This window comes from Harpia harpyja, chromosome W (genome assembly GCF_026419915.1).
Source record: "Harpia harpyja isolate bHarHar1 chromosome W, bHarHar1 primary haplotype, whole genome shotgun sequence".
Taxonomy (NCBI): Eukaryota; Metazoa; Chordata; class Aves; order Accipitriformes; family Accipitridae; genus Harpia; species Harpia harpyja.
In genome coordinates this window covers 34292846-34308791 of record NC_068968.1, presented here as the reverse complement: position 1 = coordinate 34308791, position 15946 = coordinate 34292846, and the positions used below count along the sequence as shown (strand labels likewise).

Sequence of the window (15946 nt, the reverse complement as noted above, 5' to 3'; positions counted from 1 at the left end):
GGAGTGCTTATTGCAGGCTGTGCTGTTGTAGGGACCCATTCTCCAGGTGATGTATTTATCCTCGTTGACAAAAACTGCGTTGTACTTCTCTGCAACACAAAAGTGACAGGCGGGGGTGTCCTGTGGTGCCAGGGATGCAGGGGGATGGCCGGAGCATGCCGACTGTTCCCCCTCTCCCCGAAACGCAATGCCATGGGGCCAGAGGGCATGTCAGAGGTCCTGCTCCCAGAGTCCTTGTTAAGGATCTGTGATGAAGGTGACACCCACCACTTCCAGCCCATCGGTTACTCATCCCTGCCCATGCAGCCTTGGTCCCTGGAGGCTATGGTGTGCCAGGAGGGTGTCCCCCAGGCAGCACCTACCACCAGGGGGTATTTAGGGGCCACTGGGGGAGCAAGCCCTGGGGACCTGCAGACATCCCTGGGGCTGTCTCAGTGCGGGGATAGGCATGGGCGGCCGCGGTAAAGCCACGAGTGCAGATGCTGAGGGAGGGTCCCTTCACTACTGTGGGGGGGGAACACAGGATGCAAAAGGGAGGATGAACATAGCCGCTTCCACTACCCTCATCCCCCTGTCCCCATGGCGACATACCCTGTGTGATGCTGGAGGGGGACAGTTGGGACCTCAGCAGTACCTTTGAACCTGGCCAGCCAGTAGGGTCGATGGCATTCCTGTAGTACTCCTGCATCGCCACCTTAATCAGCTGCTCAGGCTGACCTTGGCTCACCAGATTTTGCACTGGGGGCATCGCTAATCCCTAGAGACAGCAGCGAGTGGGGAGAGATGCCCAGGCTATGTGGCAGTGCCTGCCTTCGCGGGTGTTGGGGCACATGGTGAAGCCAATTACAGGGCAGGGTCTAACACCATAGACCCACCACAAGCACCAAGCCCCACTTCTCTGTAGTCGGTGGTCATGGGGGTTGTAGCAGCACTGTGATTTTCCCCCCGCCAAAGCTTCCCACTCACCCAAAACTGGGGGATGGAGGATGGTCAGGCATCAACGGCTCCTTTTCCCCCTGCACCCAGGGTGTTCGTAGGCATCCAGGCACTTTGCAGAGCAGGAGATGGGGTGGGTGCACCAGGGCGACCAGGTATGGGGCCAGCAGAGGTTGAGAAGGGAGTTACAGGACGAAGCCAATCTCCTACAGCTGACAAAGCCCAAGAGGGCTGGGGTCTTGCAGGGCAGACAGGTGCCCTAGTTGCAGGAGTCATTTCTGTCCCTGCACAGCAGTGACATCCCTCTCCATGCTCTCTGCCAGCTCCCTCATTATAACACACAGGCTAACGAGGCTGCAAGAGACGAGCCGGTTTGCAGTGTGCTTCGCATCGGAGCCTGCATGCTTGTTAGCCCATGTGGGGAGAGCTGCATGTCCACAGCATACATGCAATGTCCCACAGACACCTCCCCACAGCAAGGCCACGGCTCAGGGATTCCTCCAGGACCAGGGCTGGGAGAGGTGTTGCAGTACTCAGATTTGGTGGCTGTCAGCCCTGTGGCTGCACTCCCAAGAATAGCAGGTCCTGGGCTAGGGCACAATAATTGCTGTCTGCATCACTTCATGGGCACAACTGCACCCTCCTGGCTTTGTCCTGGCTCTGGGCTTCTTCCCCTCCTGCAGGTAATTAGCTTAACAATGGTAGGAAACAGTTTCAGCTGGTCCTAGTCAAGATAATTTTATTTTGGGAGGTGCAGGACCAGCAATTGTTACTTTTCCAGCCCCTCTCTCCCATATTTCCTTGGAAATCCTACAGCAACCTAGCTGTGTGCACACAGCATAGCACAGCACCACACCTGTGCAGCCAGTGCCCAGGGCACAGCACCAGGCACTGCTGGCCCAGCCTGCTGGTGTAGCCAGGGGAATTACTGCCTGATCTGTCTGCCCTTTTTAATTGAAAAGCTGGATTTAGGTGATCCTGCGTGGCTTATTTGCTCTCCTGTCCTGAGTGCTGCAATGGGCTCCACAGCTGGAGTGAATTTATCATTTATCTCAGTGCAGAGGCAGCCAGGTTATGCCAGGGAGGGATTTGCATGAACCAGGTTTGCTTTTCTCTGAGACGGGGAGCCGAGCAGAAACCCTGCTCTGGCTTGGCTTGTCACACAGTGCCAACTCAGAGCTCCGCTCTGCTCCTGACTCCAGCCCCATGAGGGCTCTCAGAAGCCCAACCCCTCTGCTGCCACATTTTTGGGGATGACCGGTGAAGACCCATGTCCATCTTGGCAGGGTGGATGCCAACCCATCCCCTTGAAGGGCTGCTGAGCCCTGTTCTTTTTGTTACAGGGGACGGTGAGGCTGGGCAGCCTGAGACACCCAAATGCATCCAGGCAAACGTGATTAATGTGCTGTTGAAATGAAGAAAACAAGTTGCTGTTGATTTTCACACCCTGCTGGTCTCTGTTGAGAGGGGCTCAGGCTCTCCATCAGCCCTGTCCCCTCCTGGGAGCCAGTGAGAGGGTGGGGGGGAAGGGTGGACATGGGGGTGTCAGTGATGCTTCCCCCTCCCCACCCCTGTGGCCTTGGAGCACCCTGGGGCCAGCGTGAGCCAGTGGTCCCCTGTGGCTGTCCCCACCAGTCCCTGGGATTTCCAGCTGCTGATGTTGGCCTCTCAAATCAGTGCTCAGCTCTCGTGCCAACAGCTTTAAGGGGCAGAAATGGCTGCAAGGCTGGAGAAAAGGTTATTTCACCCATCGATGTTGTATAGACGCAGCACTGCTGCTGTCGGGAGGAGAGGCGGAGCCCAGATGCGGGGGCTAGGTCCCGCCCAATGCGCCTTCCTGCTGCCTTGAGGAAAAACCTTCCCAAATGCTGGCTGGGGGGCTGGCTGGCCCCAGCGGGTTTAACTGTGCCATATGGAACAGCTCCACACCAGCTGCTTCTACTGGGCCCAAGGAGGCTGGTATTGGCCATGGCGTGAAGGCTGGCACCCCCTGATTTCAGCTGGGGGCTCAGAGGAAATGGTGTGGTTCATACCCTCTCACTACGGTTCGCTCCAATGACAGTCTGGCAGGCTGGTTTTCATATGTATGCTTTTTAATATTAATTCTGTTACACTACACACAACCAGTAACAATGATAAATACTGCAATGGAAATGTTAAAAAAATATTATACTTTTCATGTTTTTCAAAAAAACCCACATTTTTAAATAAATTAATGCATAAAACTGATGGTGGAAAAAAGAAAACCCAAAACAAACCACAACACAACTGATCTGTTTAAGGCAATACTCTACGTGGACAGGAACAGAAGTACAACAGTGTGCTACATGTTCTGAACAGGAAAAAAGAAAGAAAAAAAAACCCCATACAAGATGCAGATTGATGCTCTGGGAGTGAAAAAACTCCCAAACCCAGATAATAAAACCAATGGCCAAGTTAAGTGCAGCATTAATACACTCTGCATGTCAAATAATTAGCAGGTTCTTGACGTGGACTAAGGTCAAGCTACAACAAATTTATCTAATGAAAAGGTTATTCAGGTCAAACCCTACATTTAACTGTACTCTGCAATTGGCTGTTTCAGCTATGTTTCACTATATGCAAGGACAGCTGGAAATTAATCTCCTGCTCTGAGATTAATGCAAAGGTCAGGAGGTCTCTCCTCCTGAAAGATATTTCCATTAAATACATCCAAAAAGGATCTTGCTTTTGGTGACCCCCAACTGCCTCCTGCCATCCTCTCCCCTGGGGTGCCAGGCACCACACGGGGAAAGGAGACCTGGGAAGCATTTGCTTGGGTTGATTTTTTTCCAAGCTGAGGACACGAAATGGAAGTGCAGATTTGATCCAGACTCTGAGGAGTGCTATTTCCCTTTCTGCCAGAAATGGCTATCTGGAGCCTGCTGAAATCACTTTTCCAGCACGGGAGAAACCCAGCTTGTATCCAGGCTCTGGATACAGCCACAGTGTTTGCTATTAAGGTTGGTGTGAAGCTCCATACCTGCCCGGACAGCCAATTAACCCCAGTTATTAATGCAGCCCAGAACTTGGCCACTGGAAGGTGGACAATAATCATAATGCCAAAAAAATTCCCCTCTCCCTCAAAAAAGAAAAGAAAAGGGACAGTAGCCACTTCCTGCCAGCTTCTCCTGGTGGATCCCCATCAGCTGCCACCTACGCAAGATCGGCAGCGCCAGATCTCACCAGCATTGACCCAGTACATTCCCAGTAAGGTGCATGTCTGCAAGGTGCTGCCAGGGGGCATAGAAACTTCTTGGGACATGGTTGGAACCTCCTGTACTGCCCTGCTAGAGTGCATGGGGAGGAAGCTATCGTACACGAGGAAAGAAACCCAAGCAGAGTTACTAAAAATTAAGACTTGTGATGTCCAACAACTGTCCGGACTGCCTTGGGTTCGGGTGGGGGGATGCAGAACTGGGCTGAGAGTCACTTTGGTGCAACTGACTCTGATGCTCATCACTAGTGCGTGGGGGGGGGGGGGGAGATGATAGCTGCTTTGAGAAAAAAGGAGTGGAAGGAGGATGTGTGCAATATAACAAGGCTTGCGATTCTAGAACTAGCCACTGGACATGGATACCAAAGTTTACCTGTGACAACTAGCTATCCTTCTATTGTCGCTGCTGCTTTCCCCACTTCCTCGTCTGATTCTTCTTCAGTTTGGGAAGCTGTGGCTGTTTGACATGATGGTCAGCGCTGACTCTCCCACCCCAGTCCCCACAGTGCACATGGTGACTCAACTACAGAATGTACAATGAGGTCTGGAAGTTGCACGTTAGGCACAGACCAGCTCTGCATGCAAGTGGTGTCTGCTTTCAGAACCCTTCAGAAAGCTATTTAACGGTGGCTCATTTCCTTCTTTATTAAACTGAAGGTTCGATAACCCCCGTGGAAGGAGTAAAAATGGCTAAAAATGTGCAAAAAGGGGGAGAAAAAAACTTTCTGAATTTTCTCCCGTGCAAAGACTTCATCCTCTACAAGTCTTTCTCCCTGCACAACTACAGCCCTACCAGCGCGTCTCACAGCACCCTGCCCCAGCACAGCAAGGGCACAGCCGACAGGCTTCCCACCTGTGCCTCTGCTGTGGGTCTCCAGTCTATTTGCACATGGGCTGGCATGCCTAGGACCTAGTGCTTAGGTCCCAGACCTCCCGCAGCGCTGAGCCTGGGAGGGTGAAGGTGGCTGGCTCGGCTTGCTGGATCACACCAAGGTTTTACACTAGCCTGGCTAACCCTCAGTCCCACTGCCTTCAGGTGGGTGAAGAGAAATCCCAGCCTGCTCTGTCTCACCCACCATCACAGTTGTTGGATCTCCCTCTGGTCTGATGTTTGCCTTGGGTTTGTCTCAGGACAGAGGCAGCTACAAGCTGAACACAGCTGCTATCCCAGCTTTTCCATGCAAAAAAACTGAGCAGAGAAATCAGTGAGCTGGGGATGGAGATGAAGGTGATAAAAAACAGAAGGGCTGTTGTGAAGAGAGCTTGTCCAAGTTTTCCAGCTCTCTCCATGGGTCCGTATTACATCTCCCAACAAACTTCATGTCTCCCAAATCATGTGGACTGGAGGAAGGTGGGTAACAAATGGAGTCTCAGCTCTTTTGGGACCAGTGCAGAAGGGAGAAGGCAGCCCAGGTGGAGAGCAGTTCTTGCTGGTGAGCTCATCTGGGGCAGCTGGATGGGCAACTAGGGGACAAATGCTGCTCCAGGAGGGCAAACATCTCGGCAGATAATGGGACTTCTCAGCACGGCCTTTTGGTGGCCTTTTCTTTTCCTGACACCTACTGTGCTGGTTTCCTGTGACACATCTGAGTCACATTTTAATGAGGCTTCTTTTGTACCTTCCATTCCCTGATGCAATCCTACCACCTGTATCACCATTTGTTACTATGGAATGGCTCCACAGACCAGGCACAACCAGCGAGATGGGCTCCTTCCAGGAGCAAATCCATCTTTTGCTGGAGCAGCTTGTGGCTTGCTGCATGGTTGCATGGGCCACGGTGCTCTGCTCCATGTAATCTCAATTAGTCCTCGGCCTTTTCCTTCTCAGCAAGCTGTCAGAGGAGTGCTCAGCCAGGCAGCATTTAGCTGCTGTGATCCTGGGATTGCCACCAATGCCAAGGGGGCCAAAGGAGGGGATGTAGCTGTAATTTTTTTGAAGCAATACAGCAGCTCAGCTGCACAACACAGGGACTTAAAATACAGATGCCAGCCCCTGTGAGAAACCTGCACCTGGTTGGTCTGGCATTAATCTTCTGTAGGTAATCCCAGGTCACAACCTCTTCTGCTATGCTAAGTTGCTGGTCCTTCTGCTTCAGGGCTTGTGTGGCTCTGTAACAGAGGTGGGTTTGTCTGATGAGATGTGGTTCAAGCTTTGGAGCAATCCCTCACACAGGAAAGCCTTGAAAGGAAGTGACAAGGATGCCATGTTCTCCTAGAGGTGAAAAGCACCTTAAAATGAACACCTTCCCATGCCTTCCCCTTAGGCTCAACCTAGCCCAGCTTGCCCTGTGGCACTGCCCATCTATGCAGATGTTTCTTTTGAGATATGAGAAGTAGAAATAGGGGGGTGATGTGAAGAGTCAGCTCTGAAGGGTGGTAGAGGTCAAAGCCAGGGTATATTTACAGTGGCACATGCAGCCTGTGCTTGCTGAGCCAAGCAGCAGCCAGGTGACAAAGCCTGCTTCATTCTAAGTAAGAGTGGCCATACCCTGTGTGAGCTTTAAGGGAGAATGGTAAAGTAAAGGAAGAGCCCAGGCAAAAGTGCCAGTTTATATCCTCAGATCATTACATGGATGCTAAAAGTAAGAGCACGAAACTGTCATGGGAATATCCCAAAGGAGTCCTTCAATGCTCTCTTCCCTCCCATCAGCACTCACTATCCCAGTTGCACTCCTAAGTTCCTTAACTCCGCTAGCAGGGGATGGTGCTGTTGGGCCACCAAATCTTCTTACACATTCTCTGTGGCAGCATGCAGATTGAGAAGCCAGTTGTGCAAGAGCCAGCTGCCAAATAACTGGGAAATACATCCTTGCCCCCAAAGCTGTTTAATCTCTCTACTAACCTCCACTCTGCAGCCTTCTGGCACATGCAAGCAACATCAGAAGGTGGTAAACAGAGGGAAAGCAGAGTTGTGCTGCTGTTCTTTGTAGTACTTTGAAAATACACATAAAACTTCTATAGCATGCTTTTTGCATCTTGCTTGCAGAGCTATCCTATCAATGGTGCCCGCCACACACTTGGCAACATCCATGCAGGGTGGTGGTAGCATCTTGGGAAGGCAGCTTTCTCCCCTGTGCTGCAGAAGGGAATGAACATCAAGAGGGGATGTGACTTTGCTGAGGTTAGAGCAAACATGTAGTATGTACCAACAGCAGCAAGGGACCCCAGATCTCATTTTTGTGCTCTAACAGTCCAGCAGACTCTCCACAGTAGTATTTGGCTGCGGTGCCAGCTCGGGGACATGGTGTTTCTGGTGTGTGCATCTGAAAGTGAGCTTTGCTCCCTGCTGGTATCAGCACTGTACTGAGATAGAGTAACTCGGACAACTGGGATCTGCCCTAGGCCAAGGCAGCACTTGGCAACCTTTCTAGTTACTGCTTGTTTTCCTTTTCCTGTCACACTATCTGGTGCCCAGCTGGGTCCTTCCTTTCTTCAAAAGCATCTTCATGTTTCTGTTGAGTCACATACAAGGTGCTGTACTTTTCATGCCTCCTGCATGCCATTGTACAGCTTGCAGACCAGCCCGAGGACAGACTCTGCATGGAGAGGAAAGGATTCTGCTCAGGATCACAGACCAATGTGTCAGCCAGCACACAGCTGAGCAGAGCGGGTGCCTCCTTTTGAGAAAGGAGCTAGAGAGCTAAACCAGAAGCAGCTGAGTCCATCCTGTCCGTGGGGGAGCACAGTGTCCTGAAGTCCCTTTCGAAGTCTGTGCAACAGGCTTGGCTGCCTGCTTTTGCAGTCACAAGGCATCTGCAGGCAGGACAGCCAGAACAGAATAGCAGACCCAATGGCCAAGAATACACGTTGGGGATAGACATGCAGCAATGTTAGATATGATCCAGTGGCTCTTCCAAGGGTTGGCTTCAAGATATGTCTGATAAGACATCAAATGAGCCTTTGGGATGGTCGCCTGGACATCAGCCTTCTTTCAGCCAAAGGTTATTATACAACCACCAGAAAAGCAGACTAGACCATCCTATCTAGAGACTTTCCTCAACACTAGGAGGATATTTCCCCTCACACAGACATCTGGAAATAGGGAGTTTGCAGACTGACTGCAGATATAGAGTTGAGTGCTGAGACCCTGGAGTCCAAAGTCAGCTCACATTAAAGGGAAAAATTAACATCTGATAAAAGGAAAGGATTTGCTTAAACTCAGGTAATTTGGTGACTAAAATTACATAAAATCCTAACAAAAAGCCAGTCTGGCTTTAGGAGGCATCAAATGCAAATTCCTTTGTGGAGGCACCAGCATCAATATAAGGAAGCTATCCTATTTGCATGGTAATTTAGATGGACAGCGGTGCAGCCTTTCATACTCTGTGGTGATCCTCCCCTTGGTATTCTCTACGACTTTGGACTGAAAATGGGGCCTGAGAAGATCATCTAGTTTGGTGCAAAGACTGGAACAAGGAACGATTTGCTTTATTGCAAGCAATCTGCAGTTAGGAGAGTGCCCAGCAGCTCTGCAGATTTTAGGGCTTTATAACGCTGTGACAGAGAGTCAGGGTCTGTGCTCTTTGCTTTTGCCATGGCCATGGCAGCAGAGAATGGTTTAAGGAGGGCAGTGCCAGAATGGCCATGTATCTATACACCTTCCTGGGAAGTCACCACAGCATAACCTCCAACAAGGGCACAAGGAAAACCTTCTGGCTGAAGCAAACGTCTGAACATGAGACCAGATAGGGAGAGCCAGCCCAATCTGCGGTTAATACATACCGCCAGGCCGTCCATCATATTCCATAACAAGCCAACAAACACGCCCCATGGTCATAACCTGCTTAAGGGACTGCAGTTCAGAAGGGTTAGTGTTCAATTTTCTATGATAGCCACATGCGCATTGCCTTAATCCATTCAGCCTTCCTGATAATGATCCTACACAGGTAACTACTTTTCCCCACCTTTCTACTTTATTCCCCTAATAAAATATATGAACACAAAGCATAGAAAGGAGAAGCCAAAAAATTGCCATTTTATGGTCCTGTACTGTCATGCCAAAACAGCTATTTGTGCAACCAACTCCTTCTGTGTGCAGTGAAAAATACTTGGCTTGTGCTTCTGTCTGTATTTGGAGGAAGCACTGGGTGTAGTTAACATTTAAATTTATCTCCCTCCCTCCCAGGGACCCTAAAGGGTTGTGCTGGAAGCAGGTGCACATCACACAATGCAAAGGTCTGAGGGCAGTTGCAGGGTTGGGGAATGCCTCAGGGCACATGGCAGGCAAAAACCAGCAATAGGGGCAATAAAAGGACTTGGTCGTGGTGCCATGGGGCAGTGGTTATCAGGGAAGGTCTGTCCTTCAGAGGGGAGGCGTTAGCCCTGGGAGATACAGTCTCAGCAAGCTTCATTCTGTCTTTGACTGAACATGATAGCAGCATGACGGAGACCTGTGGGACCTGCAGTCTCCCAAGGCTGACCCATGCAAACAGATGCCTCGTTGCTCTAGCAGGCACACTGAAATGCTCTGAGCTCCTGAGCAAGGGCTGTGAGAAAGGCTGAGTGTGTGCAGCCCAGCTGGAAGGCACAGAGACTGACACAGGAGGATAAATGCGATGAAGATGTTGCATGGTACCAATGCTGAACTGCAAAGTCCTGCCTTAGATTAGTGAACATTTAAAGAGACTCGGCTGTGTCCTATAGGATTTGGTTTGACCATGGGATTTCTGTTAGGTTTTGACTACATTCTCCATTTAAAAAAAAAGACTCCTTAAGGAATGCTTTTTCCCTTTTATCTTTTCTCCCTACGCAGTGTTGTTAGAGCTCGTCCCTCCCTTCCAGACAAGTTGCTAACCTCACACCTGAGCTAGCACTGGAGAGGAAAACAGGCACATGAAGGAAGAAGCAAAGACATGGGGACCTGATGCTTTGTGCTTCTTTAGAAACATTTTGGAAATATTCCCTCTCAGCATCACCAGGCGATGAGAAGGGGAGAGGAATTCAACTGAGAAACACTCTCTTCCTAGAGGAGCTGGCAAGTTAACCAGCACTTCTGCACGAGGAGGCAGGGATGCTCAGTAAACAGCGCCGCTCAGTCCTCTTTCTGTGGCCTGGAGCCAGGGTGGCAGTGCCCTGTTTTAGGGAGGGGAGGCAAACACAGCTTTAACGGTTGCCCACAGCCAGCTAGTGAATAATAAAGCCCAGGAGTCCTGTGTGCCTGCTCTTTTGCTCATGCTGTGAATGACACCGTGCCTTGCACTGCAGAGAGTGAAAACCCACGATGTTAAATAAGTGTCCTCCTAATCATGAAGAGGACTTCTTAAAGATTCAGCTCACTACGTAAATATTTCAGACGGGGGATCTGTCCTTCGGGATGGAGCTCAGGCTCTGTCTTGTGACTCAGGAATTCTGATGGGAAGCTCAGAATTGCCCTCTCTTTCTCCTTTCCCCAGGCTCTAAAGCAAGCGCTGACACAAGGCAGGTAGTCCTTCCTCCTGGCAGAGCAGGAAAACACAGTCATGCCTGTGGCAAAAGATTTAATCTCCAAGAAAAATGCCAGCCCATCCATCATCTGAGTCCTGCGTATGCTGAAGCCAGCAGTGTAAGATGGGCCAGGGAGAGGACATGTTTCCTAATTCCAGAAATAATTTTGCATTCAAAACAATCTGCTGGTGAACTGGCAATTCAGTCCAGCCACCTAATGTAATGTCAGGTTTCCTGACTATTCCAGCACCAAATAAACACAATTGCTCCTGATGTGGGACATCTCTAACACAGGCCAAGCCTGGTTCACAAGTGGACAGAGATGGGATAAACAGTAGTTTCCTCTCATGGTTTTTTTTCAGCTGAAGCTGTTTATAATCCTGCTGTTACTGAAACCCCCCTTAAAGTCTGACACCACCACAGAGATGCCTTCAGTGTTAACAAATCTCTCCCACAGGCACCAAGAGATGCAGTGTCAAGAGAATATCAACAGCCAAGCTCTGTAAAAATGTGCTTTCTTCAACTAGCTTTCCTGACACTGACCTTCAGACTGCACAGCTCTAGTCCTGTCTTGTGCAGGACTCATTTTTTCTTAGTTGAACAAACTTTAAGAGTTTTGGAAGCAGATGGGTCTCACAGGAATGAAGTATAGGCTGAAGTCAGTATATGTGAGTGGACTGAACTCAGGGGTATGGTATTCTCGGGCAAGGACTGAATCCCTGAAGAGCATGGATGTATTGCAGATCAAATCTGATGTGTTTGGTGATAATTTAATTTGGAGCTAAGGATAGATTGCATTGGATATGTGACACAACAGCTCTAGCTAGTACTGACTCATAGTGAAATGCCACCTATTTGTCCTCTTTGCAAGTGAATGAATTGGGTCATGCTAGTCCTGGCTAGCCTTGCCATAAGAAAGGATGCCCTGCTCCATTCCCATTCCTGTGCCCCGGTTATGGTATAATTTTGGTTACACAAATGAATCAGGTTTAGTGAATGAATTAAGAACGAACCTCCTCCCACAGGTAAAACCCCCTGACACCTCAGACTCACCCCTGATCTTGTAGACGGATTGGTTTCGGTGGGCAGGAGTAACTGCAGCCCCATCTGACCCTTCCCATTCTGGAACAGACACCTTACAAAACATCTCCGGTACCTACACAAACCAAGGAGGTATCTCTAGATCCTCCTGCATTTGCTCTCCAGTCCAGTCAGTTCTGCCAGGCACTGCCTGGCACTTTGAGCGACTTCTCTTTTGTTTAACCATAGTTTAAAATAACTTATTAACCAATCATAAAATGAACTTTTTGGTTTCTCCTGGCTCCATGAACACAAAGAGGTGCACGTCCTACCATAGGAGGAAGCAATGGCTGTTAAGTTTTACAGTTATAGTGGAAAGCACTGATCACAGCCTGCTGGCCTTACTACTGGATGTGACAGGCAGTGGAGGAGGTGGCTTGGCAACACATGCAGGTAGGGTTGACCGATTTAGGGGGGATTAGGTCAAGGTCCTCGTCATCTGGGATCTCATCTAACCGGTACCCATCCTTTAGCAGCTGGATGTTCAAGTCTTGGTTGATCTGCTACAGACAAAGAGACAAACAGTCAAACATTTGAGACTTCTTCCTTCTGATGGTCAGAAGAGGAAGGAGGTCCCTTATTCTGGAATATATTTCCCTATCATTAGCAGCTGTCCCATCAATGAAAGAGTCCCAGTTTTTGACCACAGGTGAGGGCTGCCTTCTGTTGTTCTAACTTCTTCCAGAATAAGAATATCTAGAGTGAGATATTCCAGAGTAGCAAGTCGATACACTACTTTATTCTGGAATAATCTTTCCATGAAGATGAGTCCTCATTTAAAGTAATTTAATAATAATGATAATAAACTGACAGGCAGCTGGGCAGTCCCTCCTCTCAGTCTGGGGCACTATAGCAGTTGAAAGGTGGTAAAGCCTCTTGGCTTTTTGTAATCTTGGATTCAAGTGCTGTCTAGCCAGATCTGGGTGAACACTTCATCAGGGCCCAGAGATGGCCCAGATCATTTGATCTGGTCCTTGCTCTTGGCCATTTCTCTGCATTTCAGAGGTATTTTGCCCAAGGAAGGGATACAAGGGGGAAGAGTTCCCAGTGGCTTGTGTGCAGAATGGCTGCTCAGCACCCTGGATGTAAAATCAGATCCCGCAGAAGCAGTAGCCAGAGTCTGAACAACTAATTCACAAGAGAGCTTGGGAATACATTGAGAAACAATGCAGAGGGATTAACAAGCCTGAGCTTCCCTGCCTTTTCTCTTTGAAAGGGCAAGAGTTCATATCTGCAAGTCCTCCCTGGAATTTTTTGGTGCTCCAAGTAAACACACACTGGGTGACCCTGACTCCCACAAGAACTGGAAATCACAGCACACCCTCAGATCCTTTATTTGTGTCCTTGGCAAGTAGACGGTTGCTGAGCTGCCGTGACAGACAAGTTGATGCTTTTGCACCACATGGGCCAACACTGCAGGACTGAGCAGAACTGGGAAAAGCTTGAGTGAAGCCAAAGGTATCTGTGAAAACAGCCGATGGGCAGATCTGTGTCTGTGCCATGGAAGTGTGGGGACGGAGCCAACTGGATCACCAGGGAAGAAAGAAACATGACACAGTTTCTGCCATGGCCCCTTCCAGGCTCACAGAGTCTACACCACTGGTAAATTCCTTGTGGAGCTGTTTCTGGCAGCACAAGGCCACTCTAAGTTGTTTCTGGCTGCTCTGCTATTAGCATTCATGGCAAGGATGGCAGGAAAGAGTATAACTCACCTCAGCTGATGAGTATCCCGAAGAGGAATATCTGGACATGTCAAAGTCATCATCGCTGCAGGGAAGGACAAGATACAGCAAAGAAGGAAACAACAGTTAGAGACCTGTATTCCCTGGTTAGCCCTATCTTTCTCGTGCCGTGAAGCTGTACTTTAGGCATAGAGAAGTTACATCAAGGGAGTCTGGAGAGCAACTTTCATCTGTGACCCTCAGACCTTTCCATCAAAGTGCTCTTTACTCACGTCTCTTCCTACTTGTTTACACACACAGACTCGTTACAGCATATGCTGAAGGGCACAGCAAGGAAGAGTGCGAGTGGCCTGCAAGAGCAGTTTCAGCAGGAATTAGCTTCAGTGCTGCACTCTGGCATGAAAACTTGTTTTCACCGTAATATATATCATCTTATTAACACTTTGCATACCTGTCCGTATCCAGGGCTACCAGTGGCTTTTCATCTGGACTCTGATCTAATGATGAATAGCCCTTATTGGGAACGACGAGCCTGAAATAATTAAATGTTGTCTGTTAACCACACAGTAAAGCTCAGTACCACACATAGTCTAGAGCAAAGCCATATGATAGTTAGGCTTTCCCTATTTCACTTCCTTGTAAGTCCTCCCTTATCGGTGAAGACATTTAAATGGGTGCAATTCAGAGGAAGCAGGCTGTGTCTCTGGGTAGTTCAGAGCAGTTTCACAGGGATGAACACTGGACATGCCTTGGGAACACACTTCTCCCTGGAAGAAAAAACAGTTGGGACACTCCACACTTCATTCTGGTAAACCTGTTCAGCTAGCATCGCTTGTCGTATCAGATTGCTCATTTTTGTGTTGCTTTTTTTTTTCCCTAGCAATAAGTACATGACACTAGCAATAAGTAAATGGGAGAAGGAGGCTAGGGGAAGGCAGAGGCTGGGTGCTCCTACTATTCTACTGTTGGAAATCAGGGATTTGGTCTTTCTGCATGAGTCCCTACCCAGCCCCCACAACACAGCACTTTTGAGGTCTCACTCCTAAATTTAGTAATATGAGAAATATGAGCTGATGGGTGCAGCGTAAGAGCCCAGTCAGACTAGCACTTTTTAAATCCCATTATTTTATAATGACTTTCACTTCATCAGAAGCATTACAAAGGCTGATGATGACTTTGCACCTTTAATTGCCTGAGAGAGTTTGTGTAATGGAATACAGGCTTCAGAGCTTCTAGGATAAGGAAAATACGTTAATTCAATGGTATCCAGTTCACAACAGAGTTCTTTCATCCACAAAACTGCACAAAGACTTTGGTTCATATTTAAAATAAGATCAACCAAACCAAGTAAATGGAAGAAGATTCTACATTCAGCAGGTGGGAACAGTAAGAGTGATGAAAATCTCCTCATTCAGTGGGTTAACTCAGGTTTTCTCCCAACCGAAGATCTGGTCTTTAACAACACACAATGATGCACAATAATGCTTCACTAAGAGTTTAGAAACTATAAATCTAAAGATGATAATCCATCTCATCCATGGTCCAATGGCACTCTAACCACCTGCAATGTTCTTCCGCTTCTGCTCAGAAAATTTCAGGAAGCCATTACAATTTTAGCAATACAAAGGCCTGCAGGCCTAGGGAGAGTAAAATATATCAAATGTTATCACAAAGCAGATGTATAGGCTCACAACTAGTTGTATTTTCTTATTGTGTTCATTGAAACGCAAGATTAAAGAAATTAATTTCAAAACTGATGCAGAATTTCCAACCTGCAGCACCAGGGAACTGGAGAAAATGGGATTCACCTGCAAAATTCAATACCTCTTCCCATAGCACTGAGATGCTGCTCCTAAAGCATGTAGGAAGGAAGTCAAGAAGCAAGATGTCTGGAACTAAAACTGAAGCTGTGATCTGGCAGCAGCAGCTTGCTCACACACATATCATAAGTACTGACTTCCATGCTCGCTCTCCAGTTTTTAAGTCAGTGCTCCATATATACTCACTGACGATTGTTACTATATCATGAATGAACAAAGCACTATCAGAGGATCTAGGAGAAGAGCCCTTTGTGGTGCTATTTAATTGATTAAAAAAACCCCACTACTACATCTTTTTCTTGAGAAGTGTCTTTTTTCTTAATAACACAGAACTTCATTTCTTCTGCAACAAACAAAAACTGTGATAATGTCTTTGCCCCTGATCTAAATCTTTCCCTTGCATCCTGATTGTCCTTATTTTCGCTTCCCACTGTCCTTGGAACAAAGCCAGAATGCAGTCATAGCTGCTTTCATCCAGAGGTGTCCTAGTATGAGCTTCTTGTCTTGGCGTTTTTGCTCACTTACCATGAAATATGTTATGACAAAATCTGAGTTTAGGTTATCCTCAGAGTGGGCTACAATATCTGGCTGTGCAGAAGTGGTGCGGATGGTGTTGTAGGCTCTGCCTGTGCTCATAGTGAGTATGCCAGCATCACCCCAACCTTGTTCACATTTTATTTGCTCTTAGGGAGACTGAGCATGTTATGGATTCAGAACCTTTCACCTCTAAGGCTGGCTGTGCCCCTGCCCCAGAAGAAGACCAAATAGTG

At 48.3% G+C, this 15946-nt stretch overlaps 1 protein-coding gene across 3 annotated transcripts in view; it reads right to left on the bottom strand.

The window, feature by feature from the left end:
* Positions 1 to 5924: 5924 nt before the first annotated feature.
* LOC128136246 (protein FAM219A) overlaps positions 5925 to 15946 on the bottom strand; it is a 172731-nt gene continuing 162709 nt past the window's right edge. For 2 of the 3 annotated variants that reach the window (XM_052775505.1, XM_052775507.1), the window contains exons 4-6: positions 13808 to 13888; positions 13387 to 13441; positions 5925 to 12177 (exon numbers count right to left, since the gene is read on the bottom strand). In XM_052775505.1, coding sequence (XP_052631465.1) covers positions 12019 to 12177; positions 13387 to 13441; positions 13808 to 13888 — 295 coding nt within the window. In that variant the 3' untranslated portion in view covers positions 5925 to 12018. The remainder of the gene's footprint in view (positions 12178 to 13386; positions 13442 to 13807; positions 13889 to 15946) is intronic. The other variant, XM_052775506.1, reaches the window with a different exon arrangement.